General features: G+C 39.4%; 1 protein-coding gene across 2 annotated transcripts in view; it reads left to right on the forward strand.

Moving 5' to 3' along the window:
- Nucleotides 1-22,246, forward strand: part of PBX4 (PBX homeobox 4) — a 57,796-nt gene extending 35,550 nt beyond the window's left edge. For both annotated transcript variants that reach the window (XM_072602484.1, XM_072602482.1), the window contains exons 3-9: nucleotides 7,304-7,545; nucleotides 7,933-8,123; nucleotides 9,028-9,163; nucleotides 10,033-10,189; nucleotides 10,729-10,832; nucleotides 20,344-20,430; nucleotides 21,450-22,246. In XM_072602484.1, the coding sequence (XP_072458585.1) occupies nucleotides 7,304-7,545; nucleotides 7,933-8,123; nucleotides 9,028-9,163; nucleotides 10,033-10,189; nucleotides 10,729-10,832; nucleotides 20,344-20,430; nucleotides 21,450-21,542 (1,010 nt within the window). In that variant the 3' untranslated portion in view covers nucleotides 21,543-22,246. The remainder of the gene's footprint in view (nucleotides 1-7,303; nucleotides 7,546-7,932; nucleotides 8,124-9,027; nucleotides 9,164-10,032; nucleotides 10,190-10,728; nucleotides 10,833-20,343; nucleotides 20,431-21,449) is intronic.
- Nucleotides 22,247-22,572: the final 326 nt, after the last annotated feature.

A 22,572-nucleotide genomic window follows, 5' to 3' on the forward strand; every position in this document is an offset into this window, starting at 1 on the left:
GGGAGTAGTACACTACCAGTGAAATCATGGATCTTTTGAAGTATTGAAGTTAAATGAAAGCTGGCATCCTTTCCTGCCTCAGTGACTAAATCTGAAATATCATCATTCTTGGCCCCCACTTTGACACCTACAAGACCATGAAACTTTTTTGATTGTTCTCAATCAGAAATTAGCATTCTTTTCATCTTGCAGGTTGCTTTCTACCTTTCCTTTGTTTTTCCCTTGCTTTTTTTTTGTACTGTAGCTGTGTATGTGTTGCATTCCTTTTACTCAGTTTAGGGATCATGTCTTATTAATTATTGTTTCATCTAGGTCCTAGCATAATGATAAATAACTTAATAGATTTAATTAATAAATGTAATTCTTCTGACAAGCACTTAATTAATGTTTGCCGGATAGTTGAACATTTTTTTCTTGTTTTTAAAATATTTTTAAATACATGTTTAAATTTCCAATTACTTATTGACTTCCATTCCACATATGCTGTTGTTGATCACCATCCCCGAAGAAGGCTGAAAATTTCTTTTATATTTTAAAATTTACCTCACCACACCTCATGAAACTCCCTCTGGAATCATATATCGCTTAACTATCTGTATCCCTAACTTGTCTTCCGAGAATTTTACAATTTTTGGAGGGAGGGTGTTACATTCTTCTGCTTTTTTGGTTTGAAAAAGTTAGAATGGACCATAAAGGTTCAACTTTCTTATTTTAAGGTTCAGGAAATTGAAGATGAGAGGTTAAATGATTCTTTGTCATACAACAAGTGTGACAAGTAAAGCAGAGTTGAGACTAGAACCCAGGTCTTTTGATTTTCTGTTATATTGTTAATTGTTTGTCCTTAAGGCTAGGGACAACTCTATCTTACTCTTAAGTACCTAGCAGAGTATTGTGTACAGAGTAAGTACCAGATAAATATTTGTGGGTTCATTTTATTCTTTGGTGGTCACAGAGTTAATAGAATTTTACTGACTTATCTGAATTTAAGGGCTTTCTCAAGTCACAAGTGTCTATATCAAAGAGGCAGTCAAGAATCAGTCAACATTCATTAATTGCCTATTATGTGCCAGACACTCTGCTAAGTGCTGTGGATACAAAGAAAGCCAAGAGATAGTCAAGGAGATCATCCTCTTATAGGGGAAGAGAACTTAGGAAAAGAAGTTGTAAAAGGGTCATAGGGGAGTGTGGAAGTGGGGCATGATGAAGTTCTCCAACCTGCAAGTAGGAAATGATCTGAGGAGGTGTGTTACAAAGTTAATTTCATCTTTTAGTATGATGGGTTTCTGGAGGTCATGAAGCCCAGGAGAGTACCTGGATGGGAAATGATGAGGGAAGGAATATGGATCTGAAAATAAAGTTTAATTAAAAAAAAAGATATAGTGGGCCATGAGAGGCACTCACCAGTGACCCATAGGGTAGAAGTTTTTGGCATAACAGCACTGAGGATCTGAACTAGTATGGTCATGGCCCCATGAATGAAGAGAAGAGAGCTAATATGAATGATGTTGGGGGAATACTGATTAATAATAATAAAACTCCCAGAGGAGATGACCAGATCTCTGAGAAAGGTGAGGGCCCAGGATAAAGCCATACACTCATAACTAAGGGTTGGGAGATAGAGGAGTCCTCAGACAGAGAAGAAAAGAATGAAGAGAGCAGTGTCAATGAAAAGTCAGGAAAGAGAGAGTATCCAGGAGGAGAAGGTGGTCGGCAGTGTCAGATGCTACAAAGAGGTCAAGACAGATGAAGACTGAGTAAAGGTTTACTGATTTGTAGATTAAGAATTCTGTCATTTTAGAGAACATTTGCAGTTGAGTGTTGAGGTCCAAAGCCAGATTGAGAAGTGAATGGGAAGAAATGGAGGCAGAAGCAATAAGAGTGCACAGCTTTTTCTAAGAGTTTGCCCATGAAACAGGGGCTTGAGCAAATGGTGCCGTCAGTTAAGGTTTGGGGTTTTTTTTAAGTATGAGGGAGACTTGGACAATTTGTTGTGGTGGGAGAGAAAGATGAGTGAGAAAGGTGATGATTATAGGGTCAGTCTCCAGGAGGAGAAAAAAATCAAAGATACAAGTAGCAGGGTTGGCCTAGGAGAGATAAATGGGCAGTCCCTTAATAGGTTTAAATAGTATCTGTCTAAAACCAAGAGCTGTTGTTATCCATAATGGAGAAACCCTAGAGACCATTTAAAATGAGATCTTGGGGAGCCAGGTTTTCCACTGTCATCACCATCATTTGCTGTGCTTTTAGAAATAAATAGCAGTAAGACAAAGAAAATTAGGAACTAGATAAAGATGGGGGATCATCAATTTTGCAAATCATGTGATGATTTACTCTGTATGTGATAGGATGAAAACTTAAAGGCCTATCTAAAGATTATTTGAAATAATAAATTCAGCAAAGTAGCAGGATATAAAATAAGTTCACAAAAAGGATTGGCTATTCTCCATATCCACTAAGCCCACCAGGAAGACAATACTACGTAAGTTAGTTTAAATATTTAATGCCATACCAATCAAACTTGCAAAGGGTTATGTTATAGATCTAGAAAAAAAAATCATGAAATTCATCTGGAGAAAAGAAAGTAAAGAAACTAAAGGATCCTGAAACTAGGGGAAGGGAAGATTGAAGGGGAATTAGCAGAACTAGATTCCAAAGTATAATACAAAGCATCAACATAACAGGCGTCAAAACTACTTGTTTTTTTTAAACTGAAAACTGAGCAGTGGAACAGATTTGGGACACAGCAGCAGAAGCAATTGAACATAGTAGCATAGTATTTGATAAAGCCAGGGACACCCACCTGCTGGAATAAGAACTCATTATTTGGTTTAAAAAAATACTGGGAAAACTGGAAAACAATATAGCAGAGATTACGTTCTGACCAGTAGTCTAAAACCATATCCCACAATAAGCCCTAAATGGATATATGACTTAAATATCAAAGGCCATGTTACAAATGAACTAGAGCAGCGGGGAAGAAGATACTTTTCACAACTATGGAAAGAAAGAAGTTCTTAACCAAACTTGACAAAACAATAGATGAGATCACAGGAATTAAAGTGGGCAATTTTGCTTATATAAAACTGAAAAGGTTTTGCATAATAATAAAAATATCTAACTTTTATATAGCATTTTAAGGTTACTTCATACTTCATGTATGTATTTCATTTAATCTACACAATAACCCTGTAAAGTAATTATTCTACCCTTCGTTATTATACTCAGTTAATAGATGAGCAGACCAAGGCTGAAAGGTTAAGTGACATAGTTAATAAAGATCTGCAACAGGATTTGAACTCAGGTTTTCTTGCATCCAAGTCTAGCACTCTATCCATTTCTACAATGTACTTACACGAAGACAGAAGGGAAACAGTTAGCAGGGGTGGGGTCAGGGGAATGGGAATCATTGCATTAGATATCTCTGATAAAAGTCTGATGCCTAAGCTTTATAGAAAATTGATTTGAATATATAAGAACAAGAATATTTCTCCAGTAGGTCAAAACACATGAATAGGTAATTCTCAAAAAGGGTAAGGTAAACTGCCATATGAAAGCAACAGCTGTAAGGAAAAAGAAGTCTGCATATCACTCCAGATAAGGAAATGCAAACTAAAACAGGGGAGTTCTCCCTCATACCTATTAGATTTTTTTTAAAAAGTTGACAAATGGAACATGGCAACTATTGGAGGACAGGCACAATAATGTAATACTGGTGGAGCTATGAATTGATCCAAGATATTCTGGAAAGTAATCTGGAACTGAGCTCAAAATAGGTCTATACCCTAACTTAAATGAAGAGAGAAGGGACCCATATACATATAAATAGTTATAGTAGCACTTGATGTTGAAGCAGAAAAATTGGAAACAAAGTGAGTGAATGGTTAGGAAGCCGTTCTAAAAATGATCTGAAGGTTTTAATGGAGTGCAAGGTCAATATAAATCAGCGATATAATGGTGCAAAATGCCACTGCAATCTCGGTCTTCACTAATTGAGAAGAGCTTCTAGGAATAGGAAGGTGAAAGTCCTGTTTTATTCTGCCCTCATTAGACCTTACCTGGGGTGTTGTGCTCAGTTCTCTAAGTGCTGCAGTGTAAGAAGAGAAGCTGGAGGCTGTCCGGAGAGTGAAAGGCCTTGGGTCCATCTCATATGAAGAGCAATTGAAGCATCCAAGTGGGCGTGTTTGGATTAAAGAGAAGAAGAGAAGATCCAGGCAGGCCACGATAGCTGTCTTCAGTCATTTGAAGGTTTGCCATGTGGAGGAGGGAAATTTTTAGAGAGACCCTTGGCTTAATGTCAAGGAAAAAACCTTCTTAACAATTAGCACTGCTCCAGAGGGGGGTAGGCTGGAGAGATCCCCCTCCTTCGAGGCTTTTAAGCAGAGACGGGATACCCACTTGCCAGATATGCTATAGTGAGTAGCCTTTCAGGTAGGATTTGGGCTAGGTGGCTGCTGAGATCTCTTCCAACTTAAAAATTATATAAGTGCAGGGAATGGTGAAGTAAATTAGTATAAGAATGTAACGGAATAGTACTGTTTTTTAAGAAATGATGAAAGGGATAGATTCAGGGGAGAAAGGGGAACTTTGTGAACTAATACAGAATGAAATGAGCAGAACTAGAAGAGTTTATACAGTGGGTACAGCATTGTAAAGGAAAACAAGAGAGAGAGAGAGAGAAAGAGAGGGAGAGGGAGAGAGAGAAAGAGGGAGAGAGAGAGAGGGAGAGAGAAAATTCTTAAGAAATGTGAAATTCTTAAGAACTCTGATCAATCATGACTCCAGAAAACTAATAATGAATTGTACTTCCTACCTTTTGATAGAGGTAGGTACAGAATGACACACAAATTCTCAGACAGCCAGTGGGCAGATTTGTTTTGTCAGCTTATATTTGTTACAAGAGAGGGCTTTTATTAGGGATGGAATACAGTTTTAGGGGGTAGAGAGGAAGAAGTGATATAAAAACTATAGGAAACTACCCAAATATGAGTTAATTAAATATTTTTAAATAGAAGAGAGCAGGAGGAAGTTCAGAAGAGGACATGGTATCTATCATGTACAAACCTTTCTGTTCTTTCTGTTAGGAACTATTCATTCTTCTTAATGTTTATAAGGTTCATAATAGTAAAAACATTTTTTAAAAAGAAGAAATAGAGGAATAGAGCTGTGGCAACATCTCTCAACCTCGGTCTCAACAAGACTTCTTCCAGACTCAGTTCAAATTCCACCTTTCATAAGAGGTCTTTCCCAGTTTCCCCCACCTGCTAGAGTCTTTCCCTCTAAGGTTATCTTCTGTATTTTCATCTTGTCTCATAAGTTTCTTGAAGGCAGGGAAAGCCTAATAAAGCTTATTGACTGACCAGCTTACTGACTGAGTGAACTAGGAGATTGTCATCTTGCTTTAAGTGGAAGGGGTGGATGGAGATGGAGTTTAGGGAATTTGAGAATGAAGTTTTTCAAATGTTATCAGTATCCTTTTCCCACAGTCTCCCTGGTTCAAGTCTGTATTACCTCATACCTCAAGTATTATAGGAAACTCTCCCCATCTCTTCCCCTTTGACTCCATCCTACATACCATTATTAAATGCTATTCTTAAAAAAATGCCAATATTCCTAAAGAATTACCTTTATTATATATCATGTCACTCCTTTGATGATTAACCTATTATAGATGAGAAAGAGGGTTAGATCTTTTAAGGGAATCTAAATTAATTTTTAAAAATTTCAGGTTAGTTACCTTGGGAGGATCATGCCTCTTTAGAAATAGAGCAGTCAGGAAAAGCTACTGCTTTGGGTAGGATTTAATGTAGTTTTGGACATGTTGAAATAGTCATATTGTGAATATTCTAAAACATCTGATAGTTCAAAATGAATTTCTAGAACTTTGGAAGTTTTTATAATTGAATATGAGAGTGCTTGATGTGGTAATTCACAGTTCTTCAAACAAATTCATGAACATATGTAGTAGCAGAAGTTGAAAAAATTTGTGATTGGTCAAGTCCTAGAGTCCTTAAGTTTAATTGAGGTTCATCTGGATTAAAAGTGAAGCTTCCAAAATGGACACAAGCTAATTTTGTGCTCTTTTAAAAAGGAGACTTCCCATTCTACATGCACCAAACAAAAGTATAAGCAATTTGTTATTGCCCTGTGCTGTTGGAAAAGTACTGCAGATGTCATATGGCCTGGCTTGCAACAAATGAGGATGAGTGCTCTAAATTGAGGAAGAAGTTTTGTTCAGGTCCAAAGAAGAACCAAGCTTGCAAACAATAATTAACAAATTAAAATTAAAAAGTAGTGTGCAATGTAGGAAAAAAATACATCCTAGTTAGACTCTACCCTTTTTGCAGGATGGGTCACTCATGCACATTTACATAGGACAGAGAAGCAGACAGAAGAACTAGGACAAAAACTGATTGGTATTTGAAGAGCCAAGTTTGAAATTACCTCAGAAAGTACATTGAATGTTTCTGAAGTCTCAATATTTATTTTTTAATTTTTTCAGTCATTTTTAAATATACAAAAATATTAGAAGGTGTATAGTTTTCCCTGAAGTTATGCTTAATTCACCAGTTAGTGTTCTGTATACTATGATCTTCTGTTTCAGGGTATCAGGTTTTTCATCAGGCCTAGAAGTATTTAGTTTTCATCAAGTCAAACCTACTGGGTCAGAAAACTTGTAGCATATTTAGATTATTTGGTAAATTAACTAAAGAATGTTCTTTGAGTTAAACTTAATTCTCTTAGCCCATTCCCACCCAAGATGGTGTCACTAAAATTCTGGGTGGTTATAAAAGGTATCATATAAAAAAAACTAACAGAAACGGTGACAAAATTGAATAAAAATGTTGCATTACACAACACCCTAAGGAATGTTCCTTTCATGTGTCTCTGGTTAGAAATCTGAAACCACTCGGTTCTGACTAAGAGAAGATTGATTGATTTATAAGGGAGTAAGGAGAAAATATTGATTAACGACTTTATATTTTAAAAGTCTGGGGGAGGCATTTAAATCAGTCTGTGGATAATCTTGTACGTGTTTCCTCTCTTCTCCAAGTAAGCACCTTTTAGCTTTGCTTCCTGAAAACTTGGCTTTCTTCTACAGAACAATTCTAAGCCCACCTCAGGTCTCTGGAATTTATGTTAAGGGTTTACAGAGTGAATTACTGAGAGAAACAAATTTGATGATTAAATAAAATAATTTTTCCTCTAAATGACTCAACGAAAACATAGAGAACTCTCCTGATGTCAATTTTGTTTTCCCTTCAGAAAATGAATAATGATTTGCTCCACCTTTCTGTTCATCTAGTGTTAAGTATTCGTGGTATTCAGGAAGAGGACCCCCCAGATGCTCAGCTAATGAGACTAGATAACATGTTGCTGGCAGAGGGTGTCTCCGGGCCTGAGAAAAGAGGAAGAGGAGGACCGTCGGCTGTAGCAGCAACATCAGGTGGCTGTCCAAATGACAATAGCATTGAACACTCTGACTACAGGGCCAAGCTGTCACAGATCCGACAGATATACCACTCTGAGCTAGAGAAATATGAACAGGTGATCTTTCTGCATGGAAGAGTTTTTATCATGTGAATGCGCATTTGTAAAAACCAAAACCAGATAACCTTGTTTCTTTTGTGGCACATAATAGGGAATACACTTAATTGGTACAACTTTACAGAGATGCCAAATTTGATTGGAAACACTTTTCATCTGCTTCTCCGAATATAGCTAAGATAAAAAGCACTTGACACTGGTTACATTCAGCAGTCCAGTGTTTGAAAACATTAGGGGTCTGGTGGTTGCCATATGGTAGAAGAGAAAGCTGAGACTTGGGGGCATGTCTAGTGTTGTGGAGTTATTCCCATGTATTGAGAATAGATTTAGCTGTGAGCTGTTAATCTCTGGGAGTTACATTGTTATTTACTTGGGTGTTTCCTCCAGGCCTGCAGTGAGTTTACTACTCATGTCATGAACCTTCTTAGGGAGCAGAGCAGAACAAGACCAATTTCACCCAAAGAAATTGAACGCATGGTCAACATTATCCATGGGAAATTCAGTACCATCCAGATGCAGCTAAAGCAGAGCACATGTGAAGCAGTGATGATCCTTCGTTCCCGGTTTCTAGATGCCCGGTAAGGAGGAGAAGACAGAAGCAGGCATTTGGCTGCTATTTCTGCAGATTCTGTCCCAGTCACATTTATAGACTTTTTTCTGAATATCTAATGTGTTATTGGGTATGAGAACTTATAGGAAGTGTAAATTTTTGGTACTGAGTGACCATCAACTTCACAGGCATTTTCTAGACTAACTACCCAGTAAGTCAGTCAGTAACCATATTCAGCACCTTCTGTGTACCAGGTATTGTGCTAAGTGTTGAATGAAATACAAGATCTCTTGGGAAAATTAACTTAATTGATATAAAATAAGGATTTTTAAGAATTTCAAGATTTAGTAATAATAGTAGTAACTCAGAAAAATGCTGGTTTTTGGATCCTGGGCAAGTCACTTAACCCTCTCATTACCTCAGAAAGCTCTCTAAGCCTATAAGTTGCAGAGAAGATACGAACCTACGTTGGTAGATTGATTTTCCTCTTCTGGGAGTTTACTATGTTAATGACATTGCAGTTCTACTCTCTAAACTCAGTAATAACTCACATGTATATAGAACTTTATATTTTAAGGGCCTTTTCCTTCCATAACAATCCTGTGAAAACTAGAGTAAAAGTGTCATTAATACAGATGAGGAAATAGTCTCCCAGAACTTGTGTAACTTGCCTAAGATCACATGGCGGATAAGTAGCTAAGCTGAGATTGGAACCCAGGTTTTTTACATCTCATCTTCAATGTGATAATAATGCATCATATTTGATACATGTAGAACACACCCCCTTTCACTTCAGACCACCACTGAACATTGGGAGAGACTCAGAATTATTCACTCCAATGTGCATCACTTTTGGGAATTGTGGCTATAAGGCACTGCTGGGTTGTGAACTGAGGAGTCAGGGAATCTTTTTGATCAGTCTGTCTTTCCAGGCGAAAGCGGCGTAATTTCAGCAAGCAGGCAACAGAAGTCCTGAATGAGTATTTTTATTCCCACCTGAGCAACCCTTACCCCAGTGAAGAAGCCAAAGAAGAGTTAGCCAAGAAGGGTGGCATCACCGTCTCCCAGGTAACTGGCCTCCCAAGGGCCTGGACAGGTGGAAACGGGAGGAGACAGGCAGGAGGCCCAACTATGCACATTTCACCACTACCTCTCAGGTCTGCTCAAAGACATTGTCAAGCATATGGGAAGCTTTTAGAATATAAGAGAATTCAAGAACTAGAAGAGACCTCCGAGGTCAGCTAATCCAGTCATTTTTACATTTATTGAAGAAATGGATCCAGAAATAACAAGTGTTTCATGAAGATTTAAGTGATATTTTTTCTTTTTACAGATTTGTAATAGAATAATCATTATTTACATGTAGGTGATATTGATGATGATCATAATCATAACTGATGATAATACATAGCACCTTAAATTTTGAGACGTGTGAGATAACCTGTAAAATGTTTCACAACTCTTAAAAGTGTTATGTAAATGCTGGCTAGCATTATTATTGCATTCATTAGATCATTACAACATCTCTATAAAGTAGGTATTGTGGATAGTTTTGTTCCCAATTTCCAGAAACTGAAACTCAAAGACATCCTGTGACTTGCCCACAGTCACATACCCTATTGAGTGTTAGAGGTGTGATTGAAACCAAGGCCTTCCTAACTTCATGTCAGGCACCTTAGCCATTCTGTCAGTTCATGCCACAGACTCTTGCCCTTTTGACATGTAACAAATGATCCCTTATCTATAGGGAAATAGGTACAATGGCGTGTGATATCATCCAGGGCAGGAGAGGCAGCTGACCTGGACACCATGTGTCTCTCATAAACACTGAAAGGAAGGCTTGCTCTTTAGTTAAATCCTCACAGCACATAGTTTCTAGGTATTAGTGGGACAAAGATCCTGGAGATAGCCTTTAGTAGCCCTCTGTCTGTCCACAGGTGTCTAACTGGTTTGGCAACAAGAGAATCCGGTACAAAAAGAACATGGGGAAATTTCAGGAAGAAGCTAATATTTATGCAGCAAAGACAGCAGTGGATGCAGCTACTGTGGTGACCCAAGGAAACCAGGCAAATTCCCCATCCACACCTTCCTCTGGTAAGTAAGGGCCATCCCACCGAGCTGGCCTGGCATCCCACCTGGCAGGTGCCTGCAAGTATGCTCTGGTACCGTAAGATAGCATGTTTTTGCTTCTGGTCATTCAAATACTTGTTTGTATAAAGATGAGTGACGTAATAGTGTAAATACCAAAGCTCTGGTCTGTGTGGGAATGATGCTGCTTCCTTTCTTAGAACAAGTGGGTGAAAGAATTTATATGCTCCTTGTAAAGAGGCCCAAAGCCCTCTTATCCACATGGGTCTCTCAGTGGTTGTTGTCATGCTCTGTATTTGGATGCTTTTATCTGAGCTGTGAGGTTTCTGCTGTGATTTGGTGGTAAAAATAAAACACTTGATTAACTTGGGTCCAGCTCTTCCACCTGACCTGCCCATTTAGAGCTAGCACATTTAAACTAACAGCTCTAAACAGAAGTGAAGTCTGGATTCTGGCCCAGAAATGCCTGCTAACTTCCTGCCAGACTGCACTGAACAACTAAGCAGATGTACTGTGTCTGTCCTGACTCTTTCTGCCTTTTTCAGGCTCCTCTGGCTCTTTCAAGATGACAAATTCTGGGGATTCGTTTATTAATCTACAGTCGCTAACCTACCAGAGCTCCCCAGTGGGAGCCAGTGTGCAGTCTCAGGTGAGTCTGGAGACTACAGTCGCCTACACTTATCATAATGACCTCAGGAAGAACTTTTCTCCAGAGATTTAAGACTCCTTGCTGTTTAACCTTTGGGACATGGAATTGTGGAGAAAGTCCTAGATTTATAAGCTTTTGATTTATTTCAGACAGTTTTCTGACAGCTAGAAATCATAGCTTTCTTAATTCCATGACATTTGTAACTCCATGAATTTGTGTTTACAGAGCTAATCTTCTAGAAACTGATTATTTCTTCCTAGGTTAACATGCCTGTAATTTGGGTAAGTCACCTCCAGGTGGGAAGAGCATTTAGATTATGTCCTTATGGTGTAGGGGTTTGAATCAATCAACCAATGTTCTCTTCACCTCCACCTCTTAGAATCCCTCATCACTTCAAGATACCTGTCACTTTCTGCATGAAGTCTTCCTCACCCCCATAACTGTGAGTTCTTTCCCTGCAAGAAATTACCTTGTACAGCTAGTTCTGCTGTAATACATTTCTTAACATCACCATGCTATGCAAAAATCACACGAGATCAGGAGCAAAAACTTCGTCAATGACACATTAAAAAAAAGCCATAGGAACCTAATCAAAATGGCAGCACAGTTTTATACATGTCATATATGGTTATAAAATACATGAATACTACGTTAAATAATGGTGGCATCTGAGGCCTACCACTTTTGCTTGGCTTACAGCCCTTTTCCCAAGGTGCCCATGCCAACAAAGCCACAAACAAGTTGAGCAGGCTGAAACTTCCAGTCCATGGGAGGCCATGTTGGAAAGTGGGGATTTGGGCATGATTCAGACCAGCCCCCTTCCACCCACTGCTCCTCCTAGAGAAGATACACAGTAAATATAGTTTGCTTAGGGAAGTGGACACCAGAAGGCTTGCAGTTTGTGAGTTATTGTGAAGCAGTGCAGTTTTCTACATTCTCACTGTTTCTCTTAGGTGAAATCATGCATAAGTAAACACAAAATTCACATTCTGGTTAAATTATTCTCTTTTATATCAGACACATTGGAACAAATTTGTGTTTTCAAAACAAGTTCCTATAACAGAATTGACTATTTTTTATATATATTTTGTGTAGGCACATATTAGTACATGTCATCTACCCTGATAGAGTATGAGCTCCTTGAGGACAGGAATGATTTTGCTTTTCTCATTGTATCCCCAGAGCTTAACGTAGTGCTTAACACATAGATACTTAATAAATGTTTGTCAGTTGATTGGTTGATTGAATATTAATTATTTTCAAGTCATTGTTTTCAACATTTTGGACCATAAGAATAAATAGGGCATAGGACATATCTTTTCTTATCAAATAGTTCAAGACTTGTTGGAGAAAATGACATATCTAGAAAGATAATACTGATGATACAAGGCAGTAAGCAAAAAACCAGGTATGGTCCTCTGAATTCAGAGGAGGAATGTCTCTCTTCAGCTGAAGAAATTGGGAACAGCTTAATAGAAGAGGTAGCCTTTGAGGATGTGCATATTTTACTTGGGGTCAGGGCAAAAATATTTGGGATGGGAAAATTCACATATGGGTAAGAGTCTTGGGTAAGACAAGTTTGGTGTGAGCAAAAAAAGGGTTCTTGAAGATGGACTAAGTGAAAAGGCTGAGGAAAGTGGGGCCCCAGCACAGAATTTAGAACTCCTCTTATAGGCAATAGGAAGGTGTTGGAGGCTGTTGAGTAGGGCAAAATATTTTTTAATTCTAGATGTCTCCACATCACTTCCTGCTCAGAAATCTTTAATGGCCCTTCATAAAAAACTGCAAAGTCCTCAGCCAGCACTTACAGTATTTCTATGCTTGCCCCATTCCAACCAAACTACACTGCTTACCTCTCCCCAAATCTGATATTATAAAACCTCCTGCTTTCATGACTTTGCACAGGCCATCTGCCATTCATCCCTTCTGCCTTCCTCACGTCTCAGCTAATCAGTCCTCCCTCCCTCCTCCTCCTTATATATTTATTTAGCTATTTATGCGTTGTCTTCCCCAGTGGACTATAAGTCCAGGGGCTGTTTGATTTTTGTTTTTTTATCCCCAGTGTAAAGCATAGGACCTGGGGTGTAGAAGCGTTTGATTTCTGATTATGTTGTGGAATGAAAACATTATGACTAGAATATCACTGTAGCAGGGATATCCAGGAGAATTGGGATAGGTAGAGATGGACTGACTAGACAAATACTAGAGGGAATTTAGTGGAAATAAGGGGTGGTGGTGGAATAAGAGTAGGAGTTTCGGTGGAAATAAAAGGGAAGGGATAGCTTTAAAGACAATGTAAAGAACAGCAATCAGCTAGTTATCCACACAGTGCAGTAGAGCAAGGAGAGGAGCTCAGAATTTAAAGGTAGACGTGCTACATGTGCTTTCAACACGTCTCTGGACCGTTGGAGCAGTCCTCTGTAGTGCGGGGATGACTGATGGATCACAGCCCAGGAGACTCTGTGACTGGAGGGAGTGGGGAGGGAGAGAGACCTCGCTCATCTCAAAAATGAAGAAGGAAAATAAATGTTAAATATAAATATTTAGAAGGAGGAAAGATAGGGGAAGGTCATGCCAGAAAACTGAGAATTTGATGTAGTTCAAGGCAATCAACTCATACTGAGCACAGGGAAAATAAAAATTAAGAAATGAAACTGTTCTTACTTTCAGAGTGCTTATGCCTCCTTGTGTCTAGATAATTAAGTGCAAAATCTGTGCAGACCAAAGCAAAGTAATTTGGGGGGCTCAGGGGAGAGCACCAACAACTAGTTTTTCAGCTAAACATAGAGTAGAACTGGAGAATTTAAGAGATAGAAGTGAAGGAAGAGGCTCCTGGGCATAAACTCAGGGGCTGAATAACAGGTGGGCCAGTTTGCCTGAAATAGACTGCAGGAGGGAAGTTAATGTGAAATTAGTTTGGAAAGAGAGTTTGGAGCCAGATTATGAAGAGCTTAAGTGCCAAACAAGGGAGTGTATATTTTGTCCTAGAGACGATTGACAGCAGCTTCTGTATTGAGAGACAGAGGAAAGACTGAGGGAGGAATAGGAATGTGACATGGTCAGACCCCTAGAAATGACCCTTCAGTCAGTAGCTGTGTGAGGTCGGTCAGGAAGCTGTCAGAGGAGAATGGTAAGAAGTGATGATGGTCTAAATTAGTAAGTGAAGAAGGATGTGTTTGTGGAGGTAGATGAGATCACTGAAAAAGTGTGAAGAATGAAAGCTCAGGACATGAGCCCTAGATGATACAAAGGAGGGGATCCAATAAAGAAGAATGGTGTTAGTTATGGAAAACCAGAGAGGAGTGAATATTCAGAAGGTGGTAGTGGTTAACAGGGTCATATACTACTGAAAGAAAGGTCAGTAAGGATGAGAATTGAGAAAAAGGCATTGGTTTTAGCAGTTAATAGATCCTTAGTAATCTTAAAGAGTAGTTTCCTTTGAATGGTTGGTTGGAAGTTAGTTTATAAAAGTCTGAGAATGAGTGGGGTGTGAGAAAGTAGAGGAAATGAGTACAGACAGCTTTTTTTTAGGGGTTTGACAGTGAAGGGAGGAGAGACAGAAGTGAAACAGATTTTTGAATGTTTGACTTTTAAAAACAGGAATTTGAAGAAATCAAATATTTGAAGGGTTATCACTTAGCAGAAGGATTAGACCTGTTCTGTTTGGCTCCAAAGGGCAGAAAGGGAAGCATTGGGTGGAAGTTTCAAAAAAGAAAAATTTAGGCTATGTGTAATCAATCAACAGCACATCCATAGGCTGAGCACTGGAGATACAAACACAAAACTGAGACAGTCCCTTCCCTTACAGGGCTTACTTTCTATCAGGGAGACAACAAGCACACATCTAAATATATGCAAAATAAATAAAGGAGAATTTTTTTGAGAGAAGGAGGTTGTGGTAACCACTTGGGTGAGAAAATACCTCATGGAGGAGGTAGTAGTTGAGCTTATCTTTGGAGGAACTCATAAATCTAAGCTGTAAGAAGGAAGTGCATCCCAGACTTGGGGTGCAGCCTGGGCAGAGGGAAGAACATTTTGGATTGTAGAGTGCATGAAAGATAGAAATGTAGGATAATGCTGGGAAGATGGGTTGGAGCCATTTTGATTGTAGGGGTGATAGAGAGGTTAATTGGGCAAGAGGAATGTGAAAGAAAACCTCTCTGCTTTGTATTTTAAGCCGAAATCTGTCTGGGATAATTTGAATGAATAAATGAAAAAAGCATTTATTAAGTATTTATTCTGTACCAGGTGCTGTGCCAAGCCCTGGGGATACAAATCTGAGAAGTCCCTCCTGCCAAGGTGCTTATGTTCTAATAAGGGAAGAGAGCAAATAAAGGACAGTGCTGACCACAGTGGGGTCCCAGGCAGAGAAGTCAGACTGAGAAATCGTAGGGGTGATGTTTTCCGAAATGGCCATGTTATTTGTTAACATAGAAGCACCTTCTCTCTTCTGATATTGCCTCCTGCAAACCCTTATCACCTCATGCCTGAACTATTGCAATAGCTTGGTGGTTGGTCTCCTTGTCTGTAGTCTCTCCCCACTGCAGTCCATTCTCCATTCACCTGTCAAATTCATCTTCCTAAAACACAGATCTGACCATGTCATCCTATCCTCCCTGCCTTTAGTAAACTCCAGGAACTGCCTATTACCTCAAGGATCAAATACAAAATCCTGTTTGGCATCCAGGTCCTTCACGATCTGGCCCACTCCTACCTTCCCAGTTTTCTTACACCTTACACCCCCCCTCCCCATTCCCCCCCAATTCAGTGGCCTTCTTGCTGTTCCTCTCACAAGACACTCCATCTCCACTTTCTGGACATTTTTACTGATTGTTTCCCATACCTGGAATATATTCATTTCTGCCTCCAGGCTTCCTTCAAGTCTCACTTCCTCCAAAAAGCCTTTTCCCATCCCCCTTACTACCCTTGCCTTTCCTCTGTCGATTATCTCCAATTTATCCTCTGTATATCTTGTTTGTACATAGTTATTAGCATGGAGTCTCCCCAGCTGTTATTGGACTGTGTTCTCCTCAAGAACAGGGACTGTCTTTTGCCTTTTTTTGTGTCGTCAGTACTTAGCATAGTGCTTGGTACATAGAAGGCCCTTAATAAGTGCTTATTGAGGGACTGAGAGGTTAGACAAGAGTTCCTTCTGCTAATTGCAGTTCCCTCTGAGCCAAGCAATTTCTATTTTCATTTTTATGGTGTACGTGAAACTAAAGACAAAATTCCACCGCCAAGGAAACAAAGGAGCATACTTTAAGTTAAGGCTTTTTGATTTACAGAACAATAGTAGTATCACCAATTACACCCTTTTAAACTCTTTCATTCTGGTCAAAGGTGAACAAAGAAAAACCCCTCAGTTGAATTAAACAAAAAGACATTACCATTCTTAGTTGTATTACCAAAATCAAAAAGACATTCTCACCACCTGGCTTGAGTTATAGACTAACTCAGAAATTGAAACGTCAGGTGGCCTTGGGATACTGGATAGAGAGCTACTTTTGGAATCAGGGAGACCTTTGTTCAAGTGTCAGCTTCTGACACACACTGTGTGTGACTCTGGGCACCTCAGTCTCTCAGTGACTGAGGCAAGATACAAACCTGCATTGGCAGAGGAATTCCCCAAACCTTTGAAATTCCAGATTCCATTCCATTCAAGGAAAACTAATTAGGTGTTTGAATCAAGTGAGACCAACAGCTTTAGATTAAGACATTGTCATCATAGTGTTTCTTAATGTTTTACAACATAGCTGAGGCTTTAGTGCTCATGCTTCCCTAGGAGTGATGTGACCACACTGGCACCTGTTTGACTTGAGGCTGGGACAAGAATTAGGAGATTGTTGTAATGGTTCAGGTGAGAGATAATAAGAACCTGAACTATCTGTCCACAAGTAGAATAGTCTGTTTGTGGAAAGAGTGGATCTACCCAAAAAAGTTGAGCATAATATTTCAGCAAGGAGATGGACATTCAATGAAATAAGGGATTTCCAGACCCTCCTGGCTTGAAAAGGTCAGAACTCGATAGAAAATTTGATCTTCAAATGCAGGTCTCAAGAGAAACATAACAAGTTAAACGGGAAAGAAAAAAAAACAACTGTTTACATCCCTATAAGGGAAGATGATACTTGTTAATCTTGAGAATTGAATATTTATTATGAAATATAAAAGGGATATACATAGATAGAGTGGGTATAAATTAAATGATATGTTGATAACAAATGTGATTTAAGGGTGCGAAGGGATTGTAATGGGAGATATGAAAAGGAGGAGGCAGAAAAAAATAAATTCCATCACAGGAAGAGGCACAAAATATATTACAGTGAGGGAAAGAGGGAACGGAGGTAAGGATTGTTTGAGAGGTATTCTCATCTGATTGGATTCAAGAGGGTACAACAAACTCAGTTAAGTATAAAAATACAACTAGCTCTTTAGGTAGTAGGAGGGGAAGGGGGAAAGAAAAGGGAGGGGAGTCTAAAAGGGAGGGAAGAAGTAGTAAGGGAAAAGAGGATTAAAAGGGGGGGCTGAAAGAAGGGAGGGAAGACTGAGGGAGGCAGTGATCAAAAATTAAAACTTTATTGTGGAGGGGAAGGGAAAAGGAAGAACTAAAAGCATAAACAAGGGGAGAGGGGATGGAGGGAAAGACACAGATAGTAATCGTAACTGAATGTGAATGGGATGAACTCTCCCATAAAACAGGAGGCAGATAGCAGAATGGATTAAAAACCATAATCCAACAATACGTTGTTTACGAGAGTGGATCCCTCCTCACTGCATGGCTTCCAGAGCTGGGTGACAACTTATGAGGCATGGTGTGGAGAGCTTAGGATGGACTAGATAACTACTGAGATCTCTTCCAACTCTGAAGTTTGGGGAAGCATTTTGAGAAAGAATTTAAATACAGATACCAGTATACAGTTTCAAATCACAGAATCTTGTCATTGAAAGGGAACTCCCATTTCACCTAGTTGAACATATCTGAACTGGAATCTTCCATATAACAGGGCTTGAGTGAGAAAAGTCTGGTATCTTTTCTAGAAACTTTGAATTGCTTTCTGCCACCACTTAAAACCTGCCTATCTCTTGGGCCACAAAGAAAATGCCTTATTTACTCTGAATCTGTAAGTAAAGAGATATTTGGACCTTCCCCTTGAAAGTAAGGGGAAGTAAAGTAAAGGTGGACATAGAAAGCCAAGCCCTCTGCAGCTTTCTTCTGCTTGTGTTGTGGCCCCCTGTGGGATATGGAAGCTCTCGCTATCTAGGGCCTTGGAATTGCCCATCCAGCCCCCACCTGGACAGGAATAACTTTCTACAAAGGTTACATGGCCTCTGAGGGCTCTCCTATTTCAAGACCTATGATCCTAAGAACTTACAGTTTTGGGGGGTCCTGGGGGCTTATTAATTTTGAGAATAATAGCTAAGTTTTATGTAATGCTTTAAAATGATAGATAGATCTTGTTTGATCCTCATGACCTGTGAAGTAAGTGCTATTATTATCCCCATTTTCTAGATAAGAAAACAGACTAAGAGAGGTTAGCCCATAGTTACACAGCTTAGTGTGTGTGTGTTCATCCTTCATTGCTGAAGAAGACCATGCTATGAGAGAAATGATGACATGACTTGCACTTGACTTTGTTTTGAGTGAGGGAGGGCTGTGCAGGTCACCAGCCTCACTTCTCCTCCAGAGCCACCTGAATCCAGTGACCAAATATTCATCAGGATGACTGGAAATGACCCAGGATGAGGCAGTTGGGGTTAAGTGACTTGCCCAAGGTCACACAGCTAGTGAGTGTCAAGTGCCGGTGGCAGTACCTGTATTCAGTCAATTTTTCTGATCCCAAACCTAACACTCTGTTAACTGCGCCACCTAGCTGTCACTCTCCTTGTTACACAGCTACACAGCTACCCAGTCAATATTTTATGACTGAATATAGGGGTGGTGATTGGAATGGGATGCCTGGGTTATAGATGTTATTGAAAGATGATCATTTATTGGAACACAGAATGAAGCAGAATATTTTCTCTTGTGTTTTGTTTTGTTTGGGTTTTTCTCATTGTTTCTCCCGTTCATCTTAATTCTTCTATGCAACATAACTAATGTGAAAATGTGTTTAATAAGAATGTATGTGTAGGACCCATATAAGATTGCATGCCGTCTTGGGGAAGGAGGGGGAGAAAATCTGGTTGGCCGGTGGTTGTCCTTCATCTTCGAAGAGGACCAAAATGACATCATCATGATAAAGTGAAATTTCGGTGTGTCAGACTGTGGCTGATCAGACCAGTACAGACTCAGAATTCTCTACCACAGAATTCTCTATTTGGGAACAGATAGTCCGTGTGAATATTTGGGGTAGATATCCTAAATTTGTGCGTCCTGTGTTTACATTGTGCTGTCTCAATTCTGCTTTGCTCAAAGAGCACAGCACCCTTTCTGATGTGGGCACGCCATGCTGAGTGGTCCTGTGTCCGTGTCTCCCATATTGCACAGTCAAATCCAGAGTTCTTGAGGGAGATCTTAAGAGTGTCCTTGTATCACTTTTTTTGGTCACCATGTGATCGCCTGCCCCATAAAATTGTCTTTTTGGCAAGCGTACATTTTGCATTCGAACAACGTGGCCAACCCATCGGAGATGCACTCTCTGAAGCATAGTTTGAATACTTGGCAATTCAGCTTGGGCAAGAACTTCAGTATCTGGTACCTTATCCTACCAGGTGAGCCTAAGACAGTTCAAATGGAAGTGATTCAGTTTCCTAGCATGGCGCTGTCATACTATCAATGTTTCACAGGCATATAACAATGAGATCGGTACAATGGCTCTGTAGACCTTCAGTTTGGTAGTCAGTCTAATACCTCTTCTCTCCCAAACTTTTCTTCGGAGCCTCCCAAACATTGAGCTAGTTCTGGCAATGCGTCCATCAACCTCATTGTCAATGTGTACATCCCTAGAAAGTATACTACCAAGGTAGGTGAACTTATCCACAGCATTCAAAATTTCTCCATTTGTTGTAACTGATGGTTCCACGTATGGATGGTGTGCTGGTGGCTGATGGAGCACCTGTGTTTTCTTGGTGTTAATTATTAGGCCAAAATTAGCACAGGCAGCAGAGAATTGATCCATACTTTGTTGCATCTCAGCTTCAGAGGCTGCATTGAGTGCACAGACATTTGCAAACAGAAAATCATGCACCAACTCTCCCTCCACTTTGGTCTTGGCTTGTAACCTTTTCAAATTGAAGAACTTGGCATCAGTAAAGTAGTTGACCTTGATGCTGTGTTCATCCTCATTGAAAGCATTTGTCAACGCGTCTCAAGACATCATGCTAAAAAGCATGGGAGCAAGCACACAGCCCTGTTTCACCCTAAGACTTAGAGAAGTGATTGTAGAAAACTGAAAACAAACAAATTAATAAAAAAAAGGAAAAAAGATGATCATTTTATTGTGGATTTTTCCTCTTTGAAATTAGCCTGGCCATATGAAGTGATGGGTGGTAATGTTGGGTGTTGTTGCAGATGGATTCTTTACATCATGTTATACACCAGACCAGCAGATACGACTCTCTTGTTGGAAACCCTTTGTATACAACGCAGCGAATTGATGTAAGTGACCAGAGTTTCAGAATCATTAATTTACAAACAAGGATTGCATCACCTCTGATACAGTGTCTGTCTGGGGCTGTATGTACAGGTCAAAAGTCCTCTTTGACTCCCAAGTACTCATTCTCAAGCATAATCGTCTCCCATTCTACACGAGAGCCATTGTCATGTCTAGCTGGGGAACTGATCTTTCTCTATCCCAACATGCCTCCAGAATGTTGTTCTGGTTACTAACTATTCCCCTACTAGTCATTAAGCAAGTGTTACATACTTAGGTTTCCTAAGGATTATTTCTGCTAAAGTATAGTGGTACAGACAGAATGAATCATATAGGGAAGACTCAGATGTAAATTGGAAGTTCAAAAGCTTACAGAGTAAAGGTACCTGGTTTTTGAATGGCCTGCAAATAATTGTGTAATATCTCTTGATATTCTGCATGGTTTTCTTTCTTTAGCAAAAACTCTAGACTCTTACTTTGCTTTTCATTGAAATTTTTTCCCTCTTTATTTAGCGTTTGCTCTCATTTCTCTAGGGAAGACTTGATCCTTTACTCTCCTTTTTAGTTATTGGTGTTTGTGAACCTTTTTTACTGGGTTCCCAGTTTAAAAAGTCAAAGCCAAAGGTGTATGAGTGGCCTAACATTAGGGTTATTGGCATTGCGAAGACAGGCAGCTGGCTGAAAAGTCCAGCTTCTCTGGGTGTGGTGTTGGTCTTCTGTCACAAAAAGTTCATTTCAGGAGCTCCTTTCTCATTTTCTAAGCCTCACAGCTTATAGCTGGCCACCGGACCATCAGATCAGCCATAGACTTGAGGAGCTCAATACTAGATGTGTTTATCTGAAGGAAAAGGAGAAAAGTGTTAACATGCACGTAGCAGAATAGTCTTTTGACCAAACTGAGCCTGCCCCATCCCAGCTCTGATATGTAGGCAGGAAGGTTCTACATTGCTGACCCATGATCACCCTGCTGCCTAAGACTCCTCTTCTGCCTTCCGTCCTTCATTAATCTTCTGTTTATTTCTAGACAAATGGCAGCTGGCAGGATGCTACTACACCATCATCTATCACTTCACCTGCTGGGGACCCAGGCAGTGTTAATTCGGATGCATCTAATTAAGTTTGGGACCTATTGATGAGAGGAAAGAGGTCATTAGTGTAATTTGTCATGTTTGCCAATATTCTTATTTTTACAACTTGACACACAGCTAATTACCTCAGAAAACCTGGAACCAATAGAAGATTGTGATTACAGTGACACCTCTCTACCTCTCAATCTGACACATTGGAGTTATCTTTTTACTTAGATCCATTGGAATTTAAAATGATTTGAAAACCTGTTTCCTCTTCCTAACCAAATTCATTTTTTAAATAGCAATTTTATGGTAAGAATTTGAAGTGTCTCTTCTAGGACTTGTCACAAATTTTTCAATTAAAAATTTTGACTTATTTTAATTTTCATGTCGTTTTTTACTATGAGATTTTTGTTCTAGGTGATAGTTACTAACAATTTAAACCTGTATTGTACTTGTACACGTTCTGTGTATTGTAATTTTGTATAGGGAAATAAATTTTTCTGTTAACTCGGATTCATTCAATAAATTCTGAGCTAATTGACCTGAAACAAACATAACTTTACCAAAACTTTTATTGGGATTTACTCTAAGTAGAAGTTACATCTTGTATTATTTCATGTAGTTCTAATTTCCTGTCTTTGTAAATTCAGACTTCCCTGTGAATAGGTTTGTGCATTTCTGGAAATACTGATACAAAATTTTTCAGTTGAAAGTTTATCAAAGAGAATAAAGTTCCAAAGTCTTTTTCCTTTTTGCCTTTCCTGAGTCTTTGCTTATGATTGAGGGGTGTCTCTGACTGCCTCACTTTGTCCAGCTTCCCTGGCTTCTCTTACAAGGAGAGCAGTGAGCAGGCTGGTTGACGGTGGGGCTCTTTGGCATGTTAATACCACTGGCCAAATTGAATGTCAGTACCTGTCTGAATTGCTCTGAACCTGAGTCAGGTAGCCCCTATACTTGGGGTTGGAGGCATTGGTAGAAAGAAGGCTAGAAAAATTAATTTATTGAGTCGAATCAAGCATTTCTTAAAATTTGCAAGGTGATATAAATACAGAGACAAAAATGAAACAGTTCAAA

This window comes from Notamacropus eugenii, chromosome 4, assembly GCF_028372415.1.
Source record: "Notamacropus eugenii isolate mMacEug1 chromosome 4, mMacEug1.pri_v2, whole genome shotgun sequence".
NCBI classification, from domain to species: domain Eukaryota; kingdom Metazoa; phylum Chordata; class Mammalia; order Diprotodontia; family Macropodidae; genus Notamacropus; species Notamacropus eugenii.